The sequence below is a fragment of the Fusarium vanettenii genome (genome assembly GCF_000151355.1).
Source record: "Fusarium vanettenii 77-13-4 chromosome 13 genomic scaffold NECHAsca_47_chr13_1_0, whole genome shotgun sequence".
In the NCBI taxonomy this organism is placed as follows: domain Eukaryota; kingdom Fungi; phylum Ascomycota; class Sordariomycetes; order Hypocreales; family Nectriaceae; genus Fusarium; species Fusarium vanettenii.
Genome location: NW_003315841.1, coordinates 210,856 through 223,141, shown reverse-complemented (window position 1 = coordinate 223,141; position 12,286 = coordinate 210,856). Strand labels below are relative to the sequence as shown.

At 49.8% G+C, this 12,286-nt stretch overlaps 6 protein-coding genes across 6 annotated transcripts; 4 read left to right on the top strand and 2 right to left on the bottom strand.

Moving 5' to 3' along the window:
- Positions 1 to 610: 610 nt before the first annotated feature.
- On the top strand, positions 611 to 1,434 carry NECHADRAFT_87992 (uncharacterized protein; the record flags this gene model as incomplete). The annotated part of the gene is made up of 2 exons (XM_003041388.1): positions 611 to 1,327; positions 1,432 to 1,434. 2 exons carry the CDS (start codon positions 611 to 613, stop codon positions 1,432 to 1,434), a joined length of 720 nt encoding a protein of 239 aa, XP_003041434.1.
- Positions 1,435 to 2,163: 729 nt separating this feature from the next.
- Positions 2,164 to 3,820, bottom strand: NECHADRAFT_54362 (uncharacterized protein; the record flags this gene model as incomplete). The annotated part of the gene is made up of 3 exons (XM_003041345.1): positions 2,164 to 2,335; positions 2,390 to 2,458; positions 2,508 to 3,820. The coding sequence occupies 3 exons, from the start codon at positions 3,818 to 3,820 to the stop codon at positions 2,164 to 2,166; spliced, it is 1,554 nt and encodes a 517-aa protein (XP_003041391.1).
- A 1,556-nt stretch (positions 3,821 to 5,376) lies between these two features.
- On the top strand, positions 5,377 to 6,489 carry NECHADRAFT_97907 (uncharacterized protein; the record flags this gene model as incomplete). The annotated part of the gene is made up of 3 exons (XM_003041387.1): positions 5,377 to 5,528; positions 5,580 to 6,414; positions 6,448 to 6,489. 3 exons carry the CDS (start codon positions 5,377 to 5,379, stop codon positions 6,487 to 6,489), a joined length of 1,029 nt encoding a protein of 342 aa, XP_003041433.1.
- Positions 6,490 to 6,993: 504 nt separating this feature from the next.
- NECHADRAFT_97906 (uncharacterized protein) lies at positions 6,994 to 8,195 on the bottom strand (the record flags this gene model as incomplete). The annotated part of the gene is made up of 4 exons (XM_003041344.1): positions 6,994 to 7,038; positions 7,091 to 7,537; positions 7,593 to 7,982; positions 8,049 to 8,195. 4 exons carry the CDS (start codon positions 8,193 to 8,195, stop codon positions 6,994 to 6,996), a joined length of 1,029 nt encoding a protein of 342 aa, XP_003041390.1.
- Positions 8,196 to 9,549: 1,354 nt separating this feature from the next.
- Positions 9,550 to 10,363, top strand: NECHADRAFT_87988 (uncharacterized protein; the record flags this gene model as incomplete). The annotated part of the gene is made up of 4 exons (XM_003041386.1): positions 9,550 to 9,601; positions 9,746 to 9,844; positions 9,899 to 10,083; positions 10,241 to 10,363. The coding sequence occupies 4 exons, from the start codon at positions 9,550 to 9,552 to the stop codon at positions 10,361 to 10,363; spliced, it is 459 nt and encodes a 152-aa protein (XP_003041432.1).
- A 628-nt stretch (positions 10,364 to 10,991) lies between these two features.
- NECHADRAFT_87987 (uncharacterized protein) lies at positions 10,992 to 12,140 on the top strand (the record flags this gene model as incomplete). Its single annotated transcript, XM_003041385.1, has 1 exon — positions 10,992 to 12,140. The coding sequence occupies one exon, from the start codon at positions 10,992 to 10,994 to the stop codon at positions 12,138 to 12,140; it is 1,149 nt and encodes a 382-aa protein (XP_003041431.1).
- Positions 12,141 to 12,286: the final 146 nt, after the last annotated feature.

Below are 12,286 nucleotides of genomic sequence, written 5' to 3'. Positions count from 1 at the left end.
GTCTCCTCAAAGCTATGACTTTCAAAGACCTGGTCGTCACTCTTGTCCTTGACTGCTGTTTTTTGGCGAGTGTGTATCGCAACAGCAACATGGGTGACGATGTACGATCTCTCCCAATGACTTCCCCGGTAATTTTGACCCATCGAGATATCCACAAGATCCTGCCGTTGATCCCACGGATAAAGCAACGCGTTCGGGAGACCGTGACGTGTCCATGCGGGACAATTAGCTCATGGATCCTGATCGACACACCATTCTCGCTACGTGTGGCCCACGAGAAGTCGCCAAGAGGGGCTCTGATGTGTTTGGCAAGGAAAGGCCGTACAGGGTTTTATCATATTTCCTATCAAAGTCTCTGTCAGAGCACGGGTTGACCTGAAGACACAAACACATCTATCGCCATATATGCGCTACGTTTCAACAACAGTGCGTGCCCCAGACTCCTGTTTCTTACTAGAACGGCGAACAAGGTTTCTTTGGCAAGGCTAATCAAGAAGATGGGATAAAGTCAGTGTGTGTTATGAATCGTGCTGGAAAGATTGAGCTTCTGGCAGGTCGAGCCCATGGCCTCCACAAAGACGACTTGTTTACCTTGGCTCCCTCAACCACGATGAATGATAGCACTGGGAAGGGGGCCTGTGTGGCGGAGATCGTACTAGCTGAGCCTCTCACGTCTGACATGGGACTTTGTGACGTCTCACACAATGTTCAGACTGGATGGGTCGCCAATCCGCTCACATCGTTTCACCTGGCCAACTTCTGCTTTCACCTGGCGCCAGACCTTCCTTGCCATGATGCTATAATCAAGGCATTGGAGGATAGGTCTTTCGGCCTTCACGTTTCTGTCAGCCAATCTCAAGCAGTTTGGGCAGTTCAAGTCACCCTAGGCGCCAACAATGAATACGAGTTTCTGGATAACTCATTGCAGGATGGGTTCAATATCGCACAGGTGCAGCGGGGCGAGGCGGAAGTTGAAACTATTTGTGACACTCTGGAACATCTGGCGCGGTTCAGAATGGTGAAGAACCTGATCAATGAGGCTCCTTCAACTGCATTTCAGGAGGAATTTCAAATTCATATGCGGCAGGATGATCGATCCTTTGGGCCTGGGGAGCAGATAGAGGCACGGAATGGGAGTCCTCTGCAAGTGGTTATCAAGAACGTAGGCCGCACCGTTAATTATGCTCAGATCTACGACTTGGGCCCCTGTGGCCGAATTAAGAATATCTCCGGCGGCAGTTATATCCCTATCCCACTAAAAGGCGACGCAAAGGACATCCAAACAGGGAAATGTACAGGGGTTTACACGGGAAAGATCAAGATGAAGGTACCTCTCGCCTTGTGGGCCTTGCATGGACATTGTTAAGATCTTTGTCACCTCCCAGGCGACATCGTTCGATTTGCTTGAGCTACCTAACCTACATGAACTAGTAAAGAAGGAGTCAGGAGAGAGGCTCAGTGGTAGTTATAAGCCGGGGATAGAAAACTGGATGGCATTTAACTTCTTTATCCGTACCTTAATGTAGTTTTGTAGTAGCTGCTATAGCATTAAATAGTGAGGAAGAGATTACCTCAACTCAATTGTGCATTTCAGGTCAGGGTTAGCAGGAGTTCATCCTCGGGAATGGTGTACTCGGCATTCGCGAAGCCATCTTTCAGGTTTTAGGCTTCGGTCATCTGTCAGGTGGCCGGCTGCCATTAAGGGGCGCTACAGCCAAGGGCACCTATGAGGAATGGGATGAGGTGCTAGGGCAGTTGGATCATGAGGAGAGCATTAAAGAACAAAAATTACTTTATTGTACAATCAATCGCATGAGTATTTGATCCTTTGTTTGGGGAATTACCACATAGGCTAACACGCACGTCAAACATCAACGGGCCTAGGCTACTAAACCCTAACACCAGCCTATTACTCCAAATTAATGGAAACGTTGTTTCCTCGTTGGTTGCGGTTTCATTTGACGTAGACGACCCTCAATTCAGAGATCCAGCTCGATTTGCAGGCTTCTATGCAGGACACGAAGCCCCGTCACCTCTGGCACCCATGCCGAAGATGCTGTAGAAGGCAGTGTTCATGATGCGGGTAGAGCCCTGCTGCCCCATGACGAATTAACCTTATGAAAAATAGGCAGTGGAATTGAAAGATCTCATAAGATATACAATCTAGATCCGCTCAATCTTAGATATAGTCGGTCCTTTCTCAACGTCGTCATCGTCTCCAAGGATTTCTCTTTCCTTCTCCGACTTATCATTAATGAACTTGCGAGTTGCTGCGGCGGCGTCACCCTTTCGCCCAGTGTCGAAAAGAATAGACACTTCCTCGATGGTCATGTTTCTTAGAGATGGTGTTAACTATGCGCCAGGAAGCAAGGGATGGAACAAGACTTACCTAGTTTCGGGGAAAAAGAACAAGATAAGTACCAGATACATGGCAATGACGGCAATGTAGACGATGTAGCTGTTGGGTGTTAGTGACAATGTCAAGTGGTGAGTGGATGCAAACTTACTACTTCCACGCAATGGCTTCAAGGGCCACAGGGTTGACCCATTGGTTAAAAGCCAGCGCAACACTTTGAACACTGAGTTCGATGCTGAGACCCTTGAGTCTCAGATTATAAGGCAGAATCTCAGCGCCATATGCAAACGGCAGCGGTGACCAACTAATGCAGTAGAAGGTCTTGAAGATGTACATCATGGGAACAACGGCGATACCCACGCTGTGGGAGGGGTTTTCGGCAAAGGAACCGCTGAGACCGGTGATAACAGCGTAAGCAGCGCACATTCCAGCGGTTCCCGTGATCCAGAGCGTGCGGCGACCGACGCGCTCTGCACTCATGGCTCCTGCGTAGGCCCAGAGAAGAGACCAAATTGCCATACCACCATTGATGCCAGCAATGGCGCTTGATGACGTAATTCCCACAAGCTTGAGTGCCGGCGAGAGGTAGTAGGCAATGATGCCATTGCCAACCCAGTTGGAGCCTGTGCCCATAGTGACTAGAACAAGCAGCCGCCGCCTGTTACCAGGGGTCTTGAGGAAGTCGGTATACTTGGCGTTGTTGTTTTCCTTCTCAAGTTGTAGAGCGCGGCAAATTTCATCGTACTCGTATCTGACCAACTCATCGTTGATGTCACCGTTGGCGTGTTCGTCGGCAAGAACCTTGAGTGCTTCTTCGGACCGGTCGTGGTCGACCAGCCATCGTGGACTCTCAGGAACGAAGAGAAGATGGATCAGAACAACTGCTGGGGCAAAGGCCTGAAACAAACAAGGTGCTCGCCATCTCCACTCGGTTGACGGCCAGGATAGGGCTCCATAGCCGAACCAGGCGGCAACAATCTGGCCTACGTAGTAGTTGCTGTAGTAAGCTGTGGCAACGTACGGCCGAAGACGAGGATGGGCGAGTTCCTGAAGCAGTGCAATGCCTGTTATCTTCCCAAAAGGCCCGCTTGCTCCAATAACTACCCTCCCACCGATGAAGGTACCAATGTTCTTGGCAAAGGCATTGAGGAAGGCACCGAGGATCAGGAGGATAGATCCAATGGCCAAGCACCACTTTCTACCCCAGAGGCCGTTTATCCAAGAAGCTGCAAAGGGTGTAACGATAGCAGGGAGGAACAAACTCGCAGATATGAGGCCGAGCGTGTTCCCCGAGGGATAATTGAAGTATTCCTCCCACTCGGGGATCGCCTGCAACGCATTCATTAAAGAAGCGTCGTATCCCAAGTAGAATACAGCGAAATAGAAGCCCACGCAGTGCCAGACATTCTTGCGGAGACCCGGATCCTTGTACCATGTTGGGTGGGTGTTGTTTTTGAGATGCATAAAATGCATCCTTTTAGCCGCTTTTGGCTTCAAGAACTCGGCCACAGCCTTGAACATCTTGAAAAGTAAGGTGGGAGAAGTAACAGAATGGGAGATATATGAGGGGCCGTGTTGAGGGGAGATGTTTGAAGGGGGATGTGATGAAGTGGGCGGCTGGGACCCAGGTGGCTTCAAATGCTATACTTATATGCTCCTTTCTCGTGCCTACCTAGTTATGCGGGGTAACCTGGGGAAAACCCGGGGAAAGGGTGGCAGGAACCCATTGGTCTCTGACTTACACACTGCTACGTCGGAACGATGTCCGGCTACACCAGTGTGTCAATCTTCACCCCAACTGGGCGAGTGACACCAGAAGATAGCTAGCTCACACCAGAAGATAACAAGCTGCAGCTCAAGCCCCCCAGGGGCGCGATCGTGTTAGTACTCTGGCCAGAAATGCTTCATATTTGGACTTATTCTCTTACTTACTCTACCTATAAGACATAGCCAGAAAACGACAAAGAAGTATGTTTTAATTTACGTCGAATTCTGGACTCTTTGGTGCCGAACTTTGGATGAGCCTCGACAGGAAACAGGTCCCCTATCCTACCATTATGCCGCTGTCCCGTGAGGGCATAGCCGGCTTCAACCCGTTGGTCACTACCTGAGTTATTAGCGCCGGCATCAATGCCGCAAGGCCTCTTCGCTGGTGAAGCGGGGGTTATTGGGTCCTAATGTCATTCACGCGTTGGTGCGAGTCTGGCGGTTACTTGGAGAAGAGGATAAATGAGCCGATGGTGATATTCAAGGAAGCATTTAGGACGGTCAACTGTCCGATTGGTGGCTGCGCGAAGGGAGACCCACTCTCAAGAGGGACCTACCCTAGGAGCAGTAAAGAGCTCCCAGTAAGAGAGGCTTCAGAAAATCCAGTTGCTCCAAGTGACCATGAGACACAGGACAGTGTCCCTTTCCCCCAGGCTAAACTCTCCCCAGAACTGAGCGAGATTTGCCCAAAGTTCCAATCGAGTCGGTATATCATGGCACAAAATTGAGTAACTTGGGGTCACCAGACAATGTCGAGTATAACCACATCAACAGCTTTTCGCATCAACTAGATCAATGGGTTGGTCCTTGGACGAGCATGTTCTCAGGTGAGACTCAACGACTGATATTGAACTGGCAAGACTCTCACATGCTCTCTTGACATCAGACCACCAGGAAAACTTTGGAACTTGTCCTCGTAACGGAGCTTTGTTTCACTTGCAGTTTGCAAAGCTCTACCTCTTCTTCGACGTCTTCCGTGGCCTTGGTAATCCCGAGATCCCTATAGCCTTTATCGATGCTCGAACACTCTGATTGTCTGATGGAAATTTCTTATTCCCGGCCACCGCCCTCTTCGGGTCGAAAACCGACGCTACGGCCAGATGACCGGCCCAAGATGCGGCATCAGTGTGGATCCCAATCTCTGTGCATGTTGATTTTGATAGGTGTTTGTTGTTGCGGGGTTAACCATCTATTTAACCTGATTCACAACCGCTGTGATAAGTATCATTGATCATTAGGTTACTACTTTTACCATGACTTCAAAGAAACCCATTGTGCTCCGTCTTGGAGAGGATATCAAGTATAACCACAAGTTTTTCCAAGACGTATTTACCGAGAGATTCCAGGTCGTGGCCAATGAAGAGCCCGACCGAGCATCATTTATCAAGGCGCTAAAAGAAAAGAAGTGAGACGTGAACCCATCCTGAGGAGAACCATCCCTGACTCCCTTCTCTAGATATGGTAATTTCTCGGCCATCTTTCGACCCCATTTTCAGACGGGAGGTGAGATGGGCCAATGGGACGATGAACTCATTGGTCTCCTCCCACCGTCAGTTCGCATCTTCGCATCTGCTGGCGCAGGCTTCAACTGGGCTGACGTCGACGCACTCGGTCGACGCGGCATCTGGTATGCAAACGGCGCTGGTTGCAGTGACGAGGCTGTCTCCGACACAGCTCTGTTCATGATCCTGTCCGTCTTTCGAAACTTTTGGCGATCACAAAAGGGCGCCCGTACCTGCAATCCAGATGACTTTGCTGCTACACACAAGCTAGTTGGAAGTATATCGTTCAACCCACGTGGTCACATCTTGGGCATCGTGGGACTAGGAAACATCAGTAGATTGCTAGCACACAAGGCACGAGCCGCACTGGGTATGGAGATTCATTATTATGACGTCGTACGCGCACCGCCCGAGGTTGAGCAGGAGCTTCAATCTACCTACCATGCTACGTTGCATGAGCTTCTCGGAGTCGCGGATTGTGTCACTCTCCACACACCGCTCAACGCGCACACCCAGGACCTCATCAATGACAAGGCTTTTGCGGCCATGAAGGACGGTGCACGTCTCGTTAATACTGCGCGTGGACAAGTTGTCAACGAAGACGCCTTAATTGCGGCACTTGAGAGCGGCAAGATCTCTGCTGCTGGTATCGACGTTCACTACCATGAGCCACAGGTGTCAAAGGTACTGGCCGCGATGGATAACGTGACCATGACATGTCATAACGGAGGCGCTGCCATCACAACGCGGATCAACTTTGAGTTGAATGCCATGAAGAACATACTCGAAGTCATTGGCAGCGATGGCGAGATTCGTGCGGAGCCGATAACTCCGGTAAACCGGGCATCGTTTAGGGGCTCTTAAGACGTCGCCGGAGATTGGTGGTGCATTTCGGGTTAGGGTTAGGACCTATGTACGAAGAGCAGCAGCATTATCGGCTCCCCTCACTGCTGCATGAAGTAAGGTGACCAACTGAACAACATTCTCTCCGGTACCTTTCGGTTGTGAGACTCGCGTTCACGAGTCTGGTTAACAGTTAGCTCTCGCTTCCGATTCTTGTTTACACCTGGCTAGGTCATCTTCTGAGACACTTGCATGATTGGGGCATTGAGCAACGTCATTAGCCATTTAGACACCTATATCTAGCCACTTTTTGGGGTATTCTGCATGATGCCCTGGCCATGTTGCCTAGAACTTCTCACATTCCTCGACAAAGGCAGCAGTGATGACGAGATGTCGGCCAGCATGTGGAAGATACATGGCGGGTCGGGTGGCCAAGAGCTGAAAACAATATTGAGGCTGTAGTGTCGCTTGAAATAGCACCAACCATTGCAAAGAGAACCCATCGCGAAGCCCTGAATGCTTTTTCTATTCGATCTGCACGCAAACCTTCCCAATATGCTTCTGTGCTCCCTACTGCATATTAGTTATGGGTTCAGATTAGAACCTTTATCGCCTCACTCACCAAGTATTCAAATGCCTCTTTTGCCTGCTCAAGAGAGAGCGACTTGGAGTCGACAACAGGGTGAATGTCGTTGTTTTCATATGCGGCAACCATTTTCTCCATTTGTTCTTTCGAACCAACATAGATAGCACGAATGGTGCACATGCTTGACAAGGTTTCCAAAGCAGAAGGGGGGGCTTCACCTGAGCCGCCGCCCAAGAAGCCGATCAGGGTAATGATGCCCTCGTACTTGATCGCCTTCAAACTCTGCGCGAGAGTCCCATAGCCGCCGACTTCGAGGATATGATCAACACCAGACTCGTTATGAGTCAACCTTCGTGCTATTGCACTCCATTCGGGATTCTCCCTGTAGTTGATCACATGGTCGGCGCCGAGTGCCTTTAGTTTCTCCGCCTTTTCGGAAGCAGACGTGGTTGCGATCACCTTTGCCCCACCCGCTTTGGCAAGCTTTTAATCATAAGCCAAAGGTCACTTCGAAGCGACATTGGAAGATAGCACTCACCTGCAACGCCGAGATGCTGACTCCTCCCGTTCCTTGAACCAGGACGGTTTCTCCGGCCCTGAGCGGCCGAAGACCATAGAGTGCATTCCAGCTCGTCAGGGGCGCACCCGTAAGCGTGCTCGCCTCGGCAAAGTTGAGGTTGCCGGGAGCTCGTACAACGCCATTCTCGCTGAACACCCCATACTGGCGCAGGGTACCATCAATCGTACCACCTAGGCCAGTTGCTGCAACAACAGGATCAACAGCTCCGTACTGGTGACCTTGATTGAAAAGCGTGACAACTCGGTCGCCCTTCTTCCATTTGGTGACTCGCGAGCCCACTTCAATCACCTCCCCGGCACCGTCAGATGCCGGCACGATAGGTAGCTGGTATGGGAAGAGAAATTTCCCCTATCATCACGTCAGCGGTGAGTTGCCGCCTTTTCATCAGACTGGCATGCTGGCCAGCTAACAAACCTTTGGAATGGCAACATCTCTGTAGTTCAAGGCAGCGCTGTGCAGCTTGACGAGAACGTCATTTTCTCCAACTTGTGGAATGGGGGCGTCGACAAAGACCATACCGTCGAGATCATGCTTGTCGGAACGGACGACCCACTGCTTCATGGTGATAGCGTCGGCCATTGTGTCGTAATCGAAAGAATAGAGTGAATTGTTTGCTCAAACACCAAGCAGTGGATAGATGTGTCGAGTTGGAGAGAGTGATCTGACCGCCACGGAAGACTTGTGTCACAGTATTTATACGGCAGTAGCTGAGAGGAAGACGAAAAGTATATGGGTTGGCCTTTTTAGTCATCTAATCAACGCTCATGATACTCGGAAGTTTTACGTCACCGGGTCCGCGCCTGTTGCTTAGAGTTTGCACGGAAAGTACCCTGCCAAGGATTCAAACAACCTCTACCATAAGGAGTGAACAAGGCCGGGCAAACAGAGTGGAAACCTCTAGAAAGTTCGTTGGTCCTTCTTATTCCTCACTCAATGTGTGCAAATGCGCCATGCGTTGTGTTTTGTTCATTCGCCATCATTCTCGCCCAGAGGTACACTGTCGAGACTACTGGAGTGCCATGACCCATGTCAAGAATAACAGGCGGCCAGGGGGTCGGGAATGGTAGAACAAGTAGAACCACAATGGCCCACCTATAAGAAGCAGGCGGGGATGTATGTTGAACGGGCATAGTTGACTTGGCCGGTTTATGCCTTGGAAACCCCACGATCGTCACATGGAGGAACAACGTGGTCCCTTGAACGATTGCCTCGTTATGTGCTCTTTCGCGAGCTAGGATATCCAAGAGTTTCTTAACTAAATCTGAAACCCACGACACGTGAAAAAAATGTGTTACTAAACAATCAACGGGATGATTTGCAGGCCATCCTACAACAGCGACGGGAGTCGTTCCCATGTTGACGCCCCTGAGAAGCATTGACAACTCACCTAGTAGGAAAAAGAGTGGAGGCTTTTTGACGGGAAAATTATGTGCAAATATTTAAAATCATTCCGAACCGTATGTAGGAGCCCGTCCAAGCCTTTCTACCTGACCCGATATCATTTGGGTGACGGTACCGTGATGCACTGCTTTTGGAAGATTGTTACTCGATTTCGGAAATACATGAGAAGATCGAGACTCAAAACCGATGGTCTAATCCGAAACCCGAAGGGCCCACGGCTTTGATCCTCAACAGCTGCCGATGTTTGAAATCCGATGCCCGAAAACCTGGCAGATATTCATGACTGACGTAATTGTTCCGACGGCCTCTTACGATTTCCGGGGATTATTGTTTTCTGGGTGTCATGGAGAAGATCCAATGCGTCCTAGACTGGAATATAAGAATCTTGACTGACACTGACTGCTATGGGAGTAATTTTGGCTTGCGATATGCTGAAATGACCTCAAATTAAATATATCATCACTTTATATCCTGATTCTGCCACCGCGTCTAGCGAAATACTTTTGTTGGCATCATGACTGTCACAGGAGGATGTGCCTGTAATGCTGTTAGGTATACGGCAGAAAGTAAGAATCGTCTTGCAACCCCTGGATCATACTTCAGCCGTGTGCACGATCAAGATGAAAATAACTGACATATAGGACAGTCGACTCTGGAGTTAGGGCTATCTGCCACTGCCTGAACTGTCAGAAAGTATACGCTCTTCCCAGTTCTTGATACTCCAATATGCTCACCCGCAACACAGCGCACCGCCAGTGCCTTCAGTGTCAATATTATTATCGCTTGTAAAGATTTCAAGATCATTCAGGGTACGATTGTCTGTCAAAGGTATAGATGAAATGAAGCTGATTTCTCTCTGATAGGGGCCACCAAGTGTCACACTTATATTGCAGATTCGAAAATGTCATACCATACCGACTTCTGCGGTGACTGCGGTTCAGCACTCTATGGCCAGCCCGAGGCCTTTCCGGACACAGTGTCCATCAAGGCTGGGAGTCTTGATGAGCCTTTCACTGATCTGGGCCTGATTGATGTCGAGGCTTTTACTGTGAGGCGGAGGGACTACCTGAATCCTTTGGAAGGAGTTAAGCAGTCGGAAGGGATGATTTCGCCTTGATCAGTCTTATCATCTACCGTACATAGCTGATTGGTTATTGCTGTGATTGATACCAAAGCTTCATAACTTTGCTATATTGTTGCAACAGACATTTGTCACTCCGCCGGGGACCATTCTTTTCCTAGGCGCGCTCTCGCCAGTTGAAAGAGCTCTGTGGCCAAGAATGCCCGTTGACCTTCCATGGCATCTCATATCTTACACCGCAGGGTAGGGATCTTAGCTAGTTAACACTTACATCGAGACGATTTCAGTTTCGGACTCACCTGAACTCTTTGTGGCTTATGAAAGTCGAGACATGTGCTGTGGAACGTAGGGCTATCCTTGTGGATGACCTCAATCTGTGTGTATGGCTTGTATTCTTCCTGAGGCTATTGCCACCTTCCTTTCCGGCACGCGCCGTGGTCTTCCTAATTTAGACTGGTCTACCTGAGACTTCCCCGATTACCGGGAGTCTCACGTAACAACCCCCGAAGCTCTGTACGGGGTCCGTCCATTCCGAAGTTTTACTCCGTAGAAGAGCTGGGCTTGTTCCTGGTTCGGAATTCGGGATATTTCGTGCATCATCTCCGGAGGTCGTGTTGTAGCCAAACCCGATGTGCCGCCTGTTGCAGGATACGTCGCTAGTCCATGTTCGTCCGTTTGCTAAGGATTCCACGGATTCCACGGATTTCACGGGCTCCACGGACGAAAGAAAGTAGTATCAATGAACATCTGGTCCCGGTAAGCATCAGGAACCAGGGAACCGTTATCGTGGCAATTATCGAGCATAAACAGGAACATCACCCTCCATCTACTCACCAGACAAGTCCACATTCAAAACTCACTTCTTCAATTTCATCATGCCCCCCAAAGCACCAGCCTTCGATCTCCGTATCCAAGAAGCATTACAAAGCGTCCTTGACCGTGGTGAAAAAGGCGTTTCTGTTGCAGTCTACTACCACGGCAAACTTATCATCAATGCCTTTGCTGGTGAAAAAGATGTGGCAACAAAGGCTCCTACGGACGAGCGAACCCTCTTTTCTATCTTTTCCGTCACCAAAGGCATCACTGCATTAGCAGTCCACCTTCAGGCTGAACGCGGTCTGCTACGACTTGAGGATCCAATAGCGAAGCACTGGCCTGAGTTCGGCGTCAATGGGAAGCACGGCATCACCATCCAGCAGGTGCTATCTCATCGTTCTGGCATACCACAGATGCCCACTGGCGTTACACCAGAGTTAATGGCAGACTGGGACTGGATGGTACAACAGATCGCCAATTTCACTCCAGTATACCCGCCTGGAAAAGCCAATGTCTACCATGTCTTGGTTTGGGGTTGGATCCTTGGCGAGGTCGTCCGCCGAACTGACCCACAACAACGTTCGTTTGGTCAATTCATGACGGATGAGCTTTGCACTCCACTTGGAATCACCGACGACCTATTCCTGGGCGTACCAGATAGCGAACTCGGAAGGGTAGCGACACTTTATGGCGGCAATAAAATGTTGTTCGAAGACCAGCACGGAACCTCGCCTCCCTCCGTTTTCCCCGGTTCCGATGTCCACAATCTCAAGATTGTCCAGCAAACTATAGACCCAGGGGCTGGAGCTATTGGTACCGCCACCGCAATCGCTCGAGTATTTGCTATGATCGCAGAGGGCGGGGAGCTAGATGGAGTTCGGCTATTTTCTCCCGAGCGAGTGAGGAGCTTTTTGCGCTTTAGGGAGGGCGCTTATGATGCGGATGAACTACTTCCATTTCCTACCTGGTTCGGAGCAGCAGGGTTCTGGCTCGGCGGAGAGCCAGGAGCTTCTGATCCACTCGTCGGTACTCATCGTGAGATCGTCTATAGCCCTGGGGCTGGTGGCTCTATTGCATGGGCGGATATTAAACAGAGGATTTCTGTTGCAATCTGCCATAACAATATGGATGTAGCCCTACAAACAGATCCTGAGCCAATATGGGCTCCTATAGGTCGGGCGATTCAGGAGGTTCTTAGCGAGCAATAAGCATATTAAGAATATATTGTCCCGCCCGTTCTTGTACAAATACTTTCCATGAGGAAGACTTCTCAGTCATTTGACGCTCGCCCTCACGATAAAAGAACACGATTGCATCACCATTCTATCAACTACGAAATTGTATCAAGTAGTAC